The following is a 13435-nucleotide window of genomic DNA, read 5'->3' on the forward strand; positions in this document are numbered from 1 at the left end:
ATATGGTCAATAGTGTGAGTTGCATGGTCCAGTTTTCATGTTTGAGATGACAGGCGGTGTAAGGCGCTACAAGTTTGTCAACTATGATTGTTATTACGCATTAGAGAGCAGGGGTGGAGGCAGTGGCAGCCGGTTGGGAGTGACTGCGACGATTGTCATGCTGCCGCCACCGCCGAAGATTCCGATGCTGACGAAGCCGCCTCTGTCCGCCGCGTCGTTCCTCCGCAGTGACAGCCCGATGGTGTGCGTGCGCGCCGTGGTGATGACGCGCGACGACTCGAGCGGGGGCTGGGTGCCGCTGGGGGGCGGCGGCCTCAGCAAGGTGGGGGTTTACAGGCAGCGCGGCCCCGACGATCCGGCCGCCACGGCCGCCACCGCCACCCCCGCCGCCACCACCGCCACCACCACCACCACCTTCCGCATCCACGGGGAGCGGCCCAGAGACAACCTGGTGAGCACAGCACCAACACCGCCACCGCCAACCACGGCCACCGCTACCACCTCCGCCACCAATGCCACCACTGCCACCAACTGCCTTGGCCACAACTCTTGAGACCGCCACCATTGCCACCACCGCCACTGCCACCACGAACACCACTGGCACCACCAAGCATCTCCACCCGGGGTGACAGCTCCCACGCTGCACACACTCACCGAGTCCTCCACTATTGCTACTGGATACTGATTCATCTCATCCACCACACTGTGCCCAACCACCACCAACACTGCAGGTCGCCACAACCCACTCACCCACTCATCCACCCACCCACTCACCCAACCACCCGCTCATCCAACCACCCACTCACCCATTCACCCAACCAACCACCCACTCACACAACCAACCACCCACTCACACAACCACACTCACCCAACAACCCCACTCAACTAACCACCACACTGCAGGTCACAACAACTCACTCACCCACCCAACCACCCACTCACCCAACCACCACACTGCAGGTCACACCACTTCAGTTTCTGCTTCCAGGTCATATTTATTTTGAGGCGACTGAATAGTCCGGTGGTCGGCATTCTCACCGCCGTGCCAAACTGAGCGGAGTCGATGATGCAATGCCTGCCAATGTCGCTCATGTCTCCGCACACTTACCAGAGCGTGCTCTTCGTTGTAAAAGGGGATGTTGAACACCCCGTAACGTCACTGTGTTCTGTTGCCCCAGGCAAACTTCTAAACCCCAAATGTAAATCTATACAATGAAACTAGCCTTTGAACAAACCGAATTGCTCGTCACACGGAGGCCTCCGAGACCAGTAACATTTATTTTTTGGGTTAAATGGCGAAAGTAAAATGTGTGTCGCAAACACTCCTCCACCCGACACGGCTGATGAGTGAAGTTGTCACGCGATGACCGAGCGTAGCCAATCTCGTTACGTCTTCAGCAGCACCGCCGGCCGCTGGTGCTGTCGTCGGAGAGCGACGTCACGACATTTCAGAGCTGGGAGCCCGCGGGACGTTTCGCTGGTAGTTACAGCCAGCGTCGTCAGGCGGCCGCCAGACGCCTGCCGCTCTGCAGCAATGCCGGCCGTGCTGCCAAAGCGGCCGTGAATGGGCAACGTTTTGTTCACGCTCGCAACTTCACCTTTGGGACCGCGTCGGTTGAAGGGAGGTTTTCCACAACACCCGACCCAAAAAATGAGTTGTACGGAACCCGAACCTCGTCGCTCCTTGCGCAGGAGGGTTGCCGGGCGCGGTGTCGCGATTCCCGAACTTCGCAGAAGTTGGAGCGTCGCCCGGGGAGTTCGGGATTTTTCCCCTCGGGCCTGGACGGTTTACCACACCCCCCCCCCCCGCTCGCGACGCCGGGGGGGGGGGGCGTTGAACCCTCGTGGAAGTAGCCGCCGTTCCGCCGGCGTGGTCAGCACGAAAGTTGGCAACAGGAGGATTCTTGACATTCTTCTCGGCTCGTATATTTTTAAGTGGTCCCCCCCCCCACGCGTACCGACGCTGGAGGCACAGTCTTACTAGCAGCGATGTTGATATCCACACAAAGGGTGTGATTTGTGGTGTCCACTCCCATTGGGCTGCACCGCCCCCCCACTTCCTTCTGGTCCACACCTGCGCTGGGGCCAGAAATTCCACATTCCCGTGTCGTTGGCGAGCGATATGGGGCCACTCATGCTGCTTGAGTGGCCCCATATGGGCTGTGGTTGACTTAAAGCTGACATGTTTTGATATCAGTACTTGTGTATATATAATTATTTACTTACCGACCAGGTGGCTCAGCGTTTGGAGCGAGCAGCGCGCTGTCGGAAGGTTTGTCATTTAAATCCTGGTTTTGGTGTTAAATCAGCCAATCAGCCTTCCAGTATGGATAAAATGAGTACCACTTTGTTGTCAATGAAAACTGCGATTTACAAATTCTCAATTAATGCACGCACTCCACGTGCATTTGCATTCAGAAACGTGTTTCCTCTGCAGCATGGCAGCAAAGCGGAGCGTGCAGCCGCTGCAGCAGCAGCAGTGGCCTCAACGGCTACAACACAGCAAGTGATCTACCTCGGGCATAGTGCGTGCTGCTTCAAGTGGCAGGGTTGCTCAGAGATATTAGGAGTCAGGTCCTCTGCCATTCAGGGGTTGATCATGAACCAGTTATGTGACTAAAATTTGTACCTGGATTCCAAACTTCTGGTCTCCAATTATTTTTTGTTTCAAAAGATGACTGGTTGGCTCAGAAGAATAACACCGAGTGCCTCGTTTCAATTCCAGGGCGGTCTTTAGAAATGAGACCATGTTAAGTGAATTATCGATTTCATTCCTCTTATACCTCTTTTCCACTCGCAAATCCGAGCCGTGCTGGGGCAGGGCCAAGCCAGCACGGCGCGGATCAGGAAGCACAGCTCGCTTTTCCACTGTAAAAACCGGGCCGTGCCACTCACGTCACCACGCACTTCTTCACACCAGGACGCATGCAGATGACGCGGTGTTTGTGTTTTCCAATGACTGACATCGCGTGTGTCTGCAGCCCCGCCAACCAGCACGGCTTTGACCCGAACCAGATTCGGATGGCGTGCGAGGCCAGCATAGCACGGCTCAGTTCCTGCTTGGTGGAAAAAGCCACCCCACACCGTGCCGGAAGCGCGAGCGGAGAAACGGTTTGGCGCGAGAAACCGCGTCGCGCGCGAGAGGCGACGGCGGTCTGAGGTGCGTTGCGGTGCCGCCCTCGCAGGTCATGCTGGAGTGCCTGCTGGACCAGGACCTGGTGTACAACAAGGTGACGCCCACCTTCCACCACTGGCGCATCCACCAGAAGAAGTTCGGCCTCACCTTCCAGAGCCCGGCTGACGCGCGCGCGTTCGACCGCGGCGTTCGCAAGGCCCTGGAGGACCTCAACCTCGGTGCGTGCAATGGAGGGGAGGCCCACCACTCTACCCTGTGCCCCCCGATCCCCCCCCTCCACTGTCCCTGCTTTCTCTGGTCCCCCTGCTCTTTCTCCGCCCCCCCCCCGCCCCGCTCTGTCTGCCCGTGTACCCGGCGGAGGGCCCTGCCAAAGTTTTTTTTTCGCGGAATTGTTGCTCTCTCATAATTCACGTCCAACGCTTTGCATCCTCGAGGAGACATTCTATGACGCGCCTTGAGACGTGATTGCACGCCGTACAAAATGAAGCAGTTGTTGTTTTGTGCATGCAGGGGCCCCCACGCCACCGGGCACCGTGTCCAGCGAAAGGGATGGTGGCTCCGAGGACGAAGGCTGCAATGTGAGTGTAATTGTTGTTGTTGACATTTTATTATTGTTATTTCGATATGTTTTTTTGTCACTTTTTAATGAACGAGTTTCCGATCAAACGGATCGTTGGTGGCTCCGCGTGCCACCGGCGGCAGTGTCGTCGTAGATTGCGCAGCGTTCGGAGGCGGTTGACCCGGCGACGCTGCCAGCATTGGGGGCCTCGTGTGCCGTGCCCCCCACCCCCCGCCATCGGGCGCTGGGGTTGGGTAACGCTGACCCCACGATTAAACATTCTAGCCAATCGTGCCCCTGTGTGTGTGTCAGATACTTTAACATGGGCCCTACATAACAAATGGAAACGTCGTGTTTGTAGCCAAGGGTTAGGATAGGGACTCATTTATGGTGGTTATTATTATTTAGGGTTTGCACACCGAGCTTGCGGACCACCGGACTTCTAATCCCGACGCGGCAACTGAAACAATGGCACAAGTTACATTTCTTGTTCTCCAAAGTATATATGTACATATATGTTGTGTTTTTATTGCAACTCGCTGTGAGCCCGGTACAATACGGGAACGGAAACAGAAACTCCACGAACAGCGACCCTATTTTGGCATGACAGGATCCTACGGAGGGGGGGAGCTTTTGGGCTCGCTGGCCCACCCAAGTGGAGTCCGTGTGGGGGGAGGTTTCACGAAAGTATTTTATTGAAAGGGAAATGACAAACAAACAAAAACAGGGGGAAGGTTACAGCATGTACGGTCAAATGGGGCTGGGTTCGGGGAACACCAGCGGTGGAGCGTATCGGAGTCGTAACACCAGCGAGCGGGTTGGTGTCCCGCACAGGGGGAGGTGAACGTTACATGTGGAAGAGACGGAAGTGGAGAGGCGATGCTTTGAGGAGCGATGTCGCACAATCGTTTTTTAAATCCCCACCACCATCACCGCCACCTCTTGAGCACCCAGCAGTGGCAATGTTTACAACCACAGTTGGTCGGGTGCGGTGGGCTAAAGTGCGGGCACTACCGCTTCTTTCAAGACATCTGGGCCGTGGAAGAGTACGCCAATCACTCCTCTAGGTGGGGCTCTGCTGATCTCCGTCTAACGGAAGGCCCAGCCGCCAGCGGCGGCATAACCGAGGAATTGCCTGCGATGGGACTTGGAGGTCTGCAGGTTTCTTGGACTCCAAGGCTTGAGGGCAGGTGCTGGGTGGCACGGGGACGCCTCCCCACACAAACCCCCAACGCGAATGTCGCAGAGCTCACGGTCACGGCATCGCCGGCCAGCGTCGGTGTCTCCAACCCGCCGTGGGCTCGCGCGTCAATACCGCGTATTTCGTGGCGTTGAAACCCGTGTCCACTTCGATACGCGCGCGGCTACGTGGCGATCGGTGTCGCTCGCGGCCGTCCGGATGGAGGGGCCGTTCTTCGCACACGGAAGCGCGGCGTTCTCGGTTGCCGTGAAGGCGGTGAGCGGGGGTGGCTTTTTGTTGTTGCTGTTTCGATCGGCTGAAATGCGCTCCGCTGCCGTGACCTCAGATCGTCAGAATGCACGGCGAATGGATTTGGAAGGCACGTTTTCCCCGCTGTTCGCTACTACATCTGGGGATTTCACACCCGCACGTGTCATATCGCATTCTTCTTAAGATACCGCCTGCTGCCTGGAATCAGGCCTTCACTCGCAAGCGGAGAGCAGTGTGAGAAGTTCCTCGTGGTCCAGCTGATCGCAGCCCTCACGTTCGATCCGTTTGTGGCGATTATGCCACCGTGGCGAGATGTTAACGACCTCACCTTGTATGGGTTCGATCCCGCCCCTGACGCCTGCTTTGTATTTGAAGTTGTTCTCCGGTTTTTCCCTCCACATTTAGAAACCACATGCATTTAGATTATTTTAGATGCTATAAATTTCCACATGAGGAGTCACTTGCCTTGAGCTATCATTTATGGCCAGGTCGCTTCTGAAATAGGGCTTCATGCCTCAGTGGGCCTTACCTGGTAAAAAAAAAAATAGTTGCGTTTAAATAGTTAATGCATGGCTCGGAGCACTGAGCGCTCGAGAATTGATCGGCGCACGCAATGACGGTGATGGAGATGAGAACGCCCAGATCGATATTTTGGTGGAGCAAGGAGAAACGATTCTACGAGGCACAAAGAAGTGGGATGACGAGAGAAAGGTAGCGTTGTCGATGGCGAAGGAAGCGGAGCAAGAGAAGACCTGAGATGTTGGAACGCGTCACCAGAACGTCGACACACCACGTCGCGGGAAGAATGCCCGGCAACGTGACGGTTGAACGAGACGGAAAGAGGGGGACACCGAAGAGGACACAGTGAGGTAGTTGGCAAACGAGGATGTGAGAGCGTGCGACGTTGCCGTGGAGATGGCGATGAGCCGTTCCGATTGGCTGGAAACCCGACGTGCGTTCGTGGGAGATGCCCATGACCGTCTCCTGCCACTCCGTCGGTCTGGCATCCCGGCCCTCGTGGTGGCGCTGATGTGGATGCGCGTGCATCCCTGGCGTTTGTCGGGCCCGACTGGTATCGGTGTGGCGCACAGAGGGCCCCGTTCATATCTCGGTAATAGTTCGAAGCTAGCGATGCAAAGCTTCGGGGTTCAACGAGAGCGCAGTGCAGCGCGTCCATCGGCTTCAGTGGCCGGTGCGCTCATCGCCGGCACGTTGGAAAGGAACAGCACCGCAACGCCGTCCATTCACTGCTCGTGCTGGGGGATGGCTCGAGTGGGGTGGGGGTCGCCGGGGGAGCGCTTTGTCAACGCTAAAGTAGTGGTGGCGTTGTGCGCCTCCAAACAGGAAAAGAAAAGCAACGCAATGCACACCAGGGAAGCATAAAAATTGGAGACACATTGACGCGGAAACTAGACGGGCTTGGACTGGATGCGTCTCCGGACGGGGCCGACGGGCGGGCGAACGAGGCTAGCGACGGAACGGCAGAACGTGCCGGGGAAGGGAGCCCGCTCCGGAGATGGAGCGACAGAATCCGAATCTTTGTTTAAATATCCTGAAGAAATACGATGAGCTACAAAGCTCTTTCTCACAGACGTCCAGGAGAGAGGCGGGGTGTGCAGGGTCGCGACACGGACGGTCGTGGCACGGGACCCTGGCGTCGCCAGGAGCCAGAGCGTCGTTCCGCTTTGCCGGTAGCCACGGCACCGCACGGAGACGTGGTCGTACCCCCGGACCCAGGGAGTGGCACAGGCCGAGTGGGGCGGCTACGCGAGCCCAAGCACCACGCCCCCACGCGTCGCTCGGTGCAGCACGGTACAGGGGTGCATCGCCTCCTCTGTGTTATCATCGTGGGGTTGATGGTCCAACACAGGCGTGGGCTTGAGCCAAATATTGTTACGGATGTGACCCAGCCAGGCAGATGATGAAATCGTGAATGATTACATGAATGAATGTGCTGTCATCCCTAACCTTGCAACACATCTCTACCCCCGCCACCCCCCCCACCCCCCTCCGTGCGCGTCTCCGCAGGCGGCGGACAGCGGCACGTCGTGCTCGTCGCACCTGTGCGCGACGGAGCGGCGCGAGCAGATGAGGAGGCAGGCGAGCCTGGCGACGGAGGCGTCCCGCGGGCACTACCACGTCTCGCCGCACGAGGCCTACACGCGCCACTACCCCTCCGACTGCCTGCACCAGGTGAGTGGTGACGGCGCGACGTCAGGGTGGCGGGGTGGCCGGAGCAGCCGGCGGGAGCGCCGATCGCTCCCATCGGTAATCTTGGCGCCGGCTCCGCATCCGCTTTCTCCCCCCGTCTCTACCAACGGTAGCGGTTTCTGTGGTGCGAGGGTCATGGCACCAGACTCGCGGTCCAGAGGTCGTCGGGCTCGATTGCAACCGTCAGCGTGGCGGTTGGAACAACGTGGTGTAAATGTTCACCGCGGTGACATCCATCGGCGGGTCGCGTGTGTTGGGGTAAAGTGCGGGTACTTCAGTCTCTTCCGAGATGTTCCAGTCAGTTTTTGAAGGTTCTCTCGTGGCTCTCTAAAGTTCTCGCAAGTGGAGGCTTGAACAAGCACTTGCAGGGCTGCACCTTTACCTTGGACCATGGTGTTGTCTACAGAAAAATGAGAAAATAAGGGGAACATTCCCTTCTCAGTAGAGACCATCCTGCCTGCTGCCTCTGGGGCCGCACGCAGACAAAGACAAATATCCCCCCTTATAGCCTCAACAGACTGTTGGGGCAAGTGCTGTTAGCATGCACCTACGAAGGCCGGGCACGGCACACGAGGGGTGAGTGACCAGCATCACGCCCGGTCGCCTTTGTCTACCCAGTTGCAATATCTACATATCACTCATTTGAGGCTAGGGGAGGCCCAAAGATGGATCACCGCAATCAGAAAATGTATTTGTCGTGGAGGAATCTGACGGGCATGCGCTCACACACACTTCACATGCCGCGCGTGGTGACCTCACCGACGCACGCCGTTGTTCCCGCACTCACTCACACACGCACACACGTACGCACGCACCCACACATGCACACGCACAAACACATGCATGCACACGCGCACGCATGCTCGCTCGTACGCAGGCGGCGCCGCCTCCGCGCCGCTTCACGCGCCACGTCAGCTTCCTGGACGAGGCGGAGGCGGCACGTGTGGAGCCGCGGCGCGAGGTCTGGTTCAAGGGCTACGAGGACTACCGCTACGCGCTGGCGCTGCGCCGGCAGCTCGAGCACCACCACGACGCCGCCGCCGCCGGCACCGCCGACTCGTACGTGCACTTTGACGACAAGGCCGAGTCCGGCAGCAAGAAGCACGACTACAGCTACCCCTACCTGGAGGGCGGCCCCTACAGCACGGCCAAGGACGGCCTGGTACGCACTGCGAATGGGGCACGGTGTGGGGGCGGCCGTTAAGATAGCGAGGTCGGGAATGAAATCGCCAGCTGGATGATAATAACAGTGGTATTATGTGGAAAAGCCAATAGGCTGAGAGAGAAAAAAAATATTTCCACTTACATTTGTGTTCAACGATTTGGTATGAGTCTGGGATGATAGTGTTTTGTCTCCGTAGCGTCCCGTTACACGCGCTGTCGACGTAAGCGGCGGCCCTCTGAAAATGAGCCGGGTGGCTCGGCGCTAGAGCGAGCGGCGAATTAAAATCCTACTTGGGGGTTGACTCAACCCTCCGGGGTCGATAAAGTGAGCACCACTTTGTGGGGGAGGTTAATTGTGGTTGTCCGCTATGAATAGACTTGCTGTCACTTGAGGAACGTGGGAATTTCCAACAATGGCTTTGGGCTGTAAGCAGAAGATGAGAAGGAGTCCGGGTTGGCCGGCGTGTCGGTGGCCGGCGTGTCGTGGACTGACGTGTCGGTGCTGTGGGTGTGCGTCATGTAGTCGGTGGTGGTGACCCAGCCATCGCCGGGTTCCAAGAAGCGTGGCGGCGGTGGCGGCAAGCCACCGCCCGAGGACGTGGAGCGCCAGCGCTGCGTCTACTGCCGCGAGATGTTCGCCGCGCGCGACAACGGCCGCGGGCGCTGCCCCGACGCGCCAGACCCGGTGCGCGGCTGCATCCACCGCGCCAGCTGCCTGTGGTGCGCCGAGAGCGTGCTCTACCACTGCATGTCGGACCCCGAGGGCGACTACACCGACCCCTGCTCGTGCGACCCCACGGACGATTCCTTCTGCTTGCGCTGGCTCGCGCTCTCGGGCCTGTCGCTGCTGGCGCCCTGCATGTGCTGCTACCCGCCGCTCATGCTGTGCCACCGCTGCGGAGAGCGGTGCGGCTGCTGCGGGGGCAAGCACAAGGCCATCAGCTGATGAGGACGTGGGGGGGGTGGGGTGGCGGGGGGACGAACGCGAGTGGAAACCGGCCCCCGGCGGCGGGCAGAGGGGGTGCGGGCGGCGGCAGTCGTGGCTATGCAAGGTGCAGAGACGCACGCGGTGGCGGCGCTGGCGACGACGAGTCTGCGGACGGTGCCCAAGCCCGCGTGGCTCGCGATGCTCGTAAGACTGCTCGTCGTAGAGCCGTTGCATTTGGAAACGTGCGTACGCTACGTGCGAAAGTGCGCGCGCGTGTGCAGAACCTAGTAACGCAAACCTTGAAACGCCAGGTCCAGAGCGCGGACCTGCGGCTTGCTCTTGCACATCTACATTCCTGACACCGGATCTCTTTAGTTTTGCGCATCCTGGCTTTCAGGCCGATTGTGTCACCGTGATCTCCGTGTCTGTTCACACTCGCGTCGCGTGCCCCTGCACCGGCCTTGAGGTTCCCAGTGGCACACGGGGGGCGTGGAGGGATGAGCTGCCATCGCGTTGAGTTGCGCAGGGAGCGGCGAGGGGGGGGGGCGTTGACATGTAACGTGGTCGGTCTTATCAAACAAAAGTTCATCCTGTGTTCATTTTCCAAACCGCGTGCATTTGACCCCTAGATTAATTTGTGGTGCGAAGGGGACGCGAACAATGCTCCTTCACGCAGTCGGCTCCACCTCGGCGCGTCCATCCCGAGCTAAACCTGCTGCTCGGGTCCCACGCGCAGTTGCCAGTTGGTCACGGTTTCCAGACCCTGGGCGTGATGCTGCGAGCCGGGCGTCCCTAGAGCGGCGCTGGTGTACCACACTGATTTGGGCTCATCGCGAAAGCGCGAGATCGTCAGCAGGGCGCCGGGTTGCTGGTAGGGGGCGATACGACACATCGGCTTCGAGCTCCCGCCCCTCCCGTCCCATCCTCCCGCCACCCCCTTGGCGCTGTGCTAAGACCACGGGGGAAGCGCAAAGCCGCGGGACGCCCAAATAGAGCGTGAGCAACAGACGCGCAGAAATATCTTCCTGGCTTCCACGTGTGCCAGGGGTGGGGCGGGGGTGGGGAAAGTGGTGCCAATCTGTCAGCTGGCTGAAACTGGCGGGCAGATGCGAGAGAGTCCGCAGTGCATTGCGTGGCATCGCGAGCTCAAAGTTAGCGCCCCCAGAGGAGGGAAGCCGCGGCGAGTTACGTTGAAGGGTGAACGATCGCGCCTCGCGATTCCTTGTCGATTTCCAGCTGCATAAATTATCTGGCCGGATTTGCATCGTTAAGGCCCTACGACGCTGCCGCTCGGGTGGAAATGTCACCGCGGTTACGCGAGTGTTTCGGTTCACGCCGTGACGGCGAAGAACAATTCTCAGAACGAAATTTTAGGGTTTAGGTACGCGACGATTCGTATCGAAACTAAAGGTCGAGCGTCGTCAGGACGAGATCCAGGATATCGGGCCCACGGCGCTTGCACGCCTGCAGCCATTCTCTCCACCCTGGTAATCGGCCCGACAGGTAGCAGCACAACATCGGTGTTCTCCGAGCCCCATTGTTTAATCGCTTCCTCTCTTAACCGGGCGAGCACCCATTGAGATTCAGTCTTTTTTGTTGTTGCAAGGAGTGTGTGGGGTGGGGGCTCGCGTGACTGGCTGTGTAGGAACGTTACTTTTTCATTGTGATGAAGCCGAGATCAAGTTAACGTGCGCACCTTGGGGTACGACACCGTGGTAACTCGACGGACTCTTTTTGTGAACGGTGGGTGTTAATAGTCACGTCACAGGGTAAGCGTGAATGGAGACCCTCTGCGTATTTCTCATAGAAATATCACTTGGGCAGCTGCCGCAATTTTAATTGCCGGCTCCGTGCAAACTGGCTCGGCGGCGAGTGTTGCCACAGCGGTCAGCTGCAGTTTGTCGTCCAGCAGGAAGCGACTTGGAACTACGCCTTGCCTGCAGATGGGCAACCCGGAGACGGTGTCTTTGGTCCTCGACGCCACAGGCCTAACAATGGCTGATCCGGTATCATCCAGGGTGGCCGATGCTCACGATGAATTCCTTGCAGCGTTGTTACCTCCTAGATCACACTGATGTACGACAGCAAGCTCGCTCGTTGGTGTTTATGAGACGTGTGTCATTATTAGGGTACTGTGGTAAATTTGATAGCAAAGTATCATTTTGAAAAAAAAAATCAAATGCAATGTGAAACATCTTCGGAATATAACAATAAATAGAACGTGTTGTATATAGAGCAGTCGGTATTTACGTTAAGCTTTCTGCACACGGGCGTGGATACTGCCCACGGTTTGACGCTGGTAGCATTCGTTACCCTCAGTGGTACTGATCGCAACCCCCTTGGCTCATGGGCCGCATATTCTTCATTTAACTGGGGGGGGGGGGGGGGGTTGTTGGTGGTGGTGCAGCCTCCCCGGGGCCGTGGTTAATTCGCCGTGGCGTGTCTGAGCGGTTTGCGTGTCACCGTGCCACAGGGGCCGGCGCCGGGCTGCTCCTGGCACGAGGTGGGGGGCCCTCCCAGGTCCTCCCGGAAGCTCTGTGTTACAGAGCCTGTGCCCCATTTTTACGCAGCTTAAAAATGTGGGGCCGGTGGGCGCACGGCGGAGGCAACGGAGTGACCTCAGGAGCGTTTCTCACCGCCGCTTCCCCCGTGCTGCTCCACCTGCTGCACCGCTCGCTCCGCCCAAACAGAACCCTCCGTCGTCACGGCTCCCAAATTTAAACACGGGAGTTAAACGGTTTCTAAATTGCGACACTAACTGCAACTCTAACCGCGCTGGCGACGACGCGCCGGTACACTTGTTTAAACGAGCGCTACCACAATGCTGCTTTCGGAGCAAGTCGTAAGCCAAAATAAGCAACGGCATCGCTTTTCTGTTAAATCTTTTTTTTCTTTTTAAACATCAATTTCCCCAAGAGCGTGGAGCTGACGGGGATGTCCCTTGGCGCGCCGTCCGCTCGTCTCTTTAATCTCCAAGCGGAGGGCGCGGGCACGGCCACAGGGGAGGGGGGGGGGCGGCCACGCGAGCGCGGGCACCACGCTCCTGCAGCAGCTGCAGTTCCCGCTGGGTCCAAACTCCGGCGAGGTGCTGCCGTGTCCCCCTTCTCGGCCTCCATGACCGATACCCTTACGGCTCCTCCGCTACTGCCCCCTAACTCCCCGGACCCTTCTTTGGTCTCTGGCACGTTACCCCCCCCCTGTCCCTCCCTCCATGCCCCACGCACGCCCCTCTTCATTCTTCGCCTCCTCACCGTCGTGTCGCAAGTCCAGGCGATCGCCTTGGCTCGTCGTCTGCAAAGTGCAGAAGTAAAAAAAACAACCTCCGTACCAATTCCAGCCTAACTGCCAAGTACGTTCTCTTGTTTTTAATCAAACTTTCTCTGTGTGTGTGTCCCTCTCGCAGTCGCTGTCTCTCCGCGTCTTTTCTCTTCGTCTCACTTTGTATTTGACGCTCTCCTTCCTCCCTCCACCACCACCACCCCCCCCCCTCGCCCGCGTGCACCCTCCACCACCTTGGTGCCAAGCGTGACGCCGTGTGGTGGGGACTGGCGGGGGGCGTCCGTGGCGGGCTCACGAGGAGGAGAGGGCCGCTTCGTTTGATGAGGGGTACCGCGTGCGTGCGTGCGTGTAGAAGCTGCTGCTGCTGCACAGATGTGTACAGGGGACAACCTTTTTTGTTTTGTATTTTTCTACATTTCAGATTTTCTATTTTAGCAGTGCGGAGTCGCCGGCTCTCGTACGTTTTTAATGAATAAACTCTTTGAGATGAACGCGCAAAGGTTTGAGGTAAATATCGCTGCACGAATTGCAGTATTTTTAAAATAAAAATAAAAAATAAAAAAATAAAAACACCCACACTGGGGATACCCATATTAAAATATTATATATAAAGACGACATCTAAATTGAGTTAAACATTGAAATAGTATTATTATTAAATGTTTCGTCATATGATTCTATATTTTTGACGTAATACAGATTTTATGTT

The 13435-nt window shown here is 57.7% G+C and overlaps 1 protein-coding gene across 1 annotated transcript in view; it reads left to right on the top strand.

The window, feature by feature from the left end:
* Window positions 1-9472, top strand: part of LOC144943270 (sprouty-related, EVH1 domain-containing protein 2-like) — a 51341-nt gene extending 41869 nt beyond the window's left edge. The window contains exons 2-7 of the mRNA XM_078870610.1: window positions 229-451; window positions 3186-3354; window positions 3647-3714; window positions 7174-7338; window positions 8234-8518; window positions 9044-9472. Of these exons, the coding sequence (XP_078726736.1) occupies window positions 229-451; window positions 3186-3354; window positions 3647-3714; window positions 7174-7338; window positions 8234-8518; window positions 9044-9466 (1333 nt within the window). The 3' untranslated portion in view covers window positions 9467-9472. The remainder of the gene's footprint in view (window positions 1-228; window positions 452-3185; window positions 3355-3646; window positions 3715-7173; window positions 7339-8233; window positions 8519-9043) is intronic.
* The last annotated feature ends 3963 nt before the right edge of the window (window positions 9473-13435 follow it).

This window comes from Lampetra fluviatilis, chromosome 30 (assembly GCF_964198595.1).
Source record: "Lampetra fluviatilis chromosome 30, kcLamFluv1.1, whole genome shotgun sequence".
NCBI classification, from domain to species: domain Eukaryota; kingdom Metazoa; phylum Chordata; class Hyperoartia; order Petromyzontiformes; family Petromyzontidae; genus Lampetra; species Lampetra fluviatilis.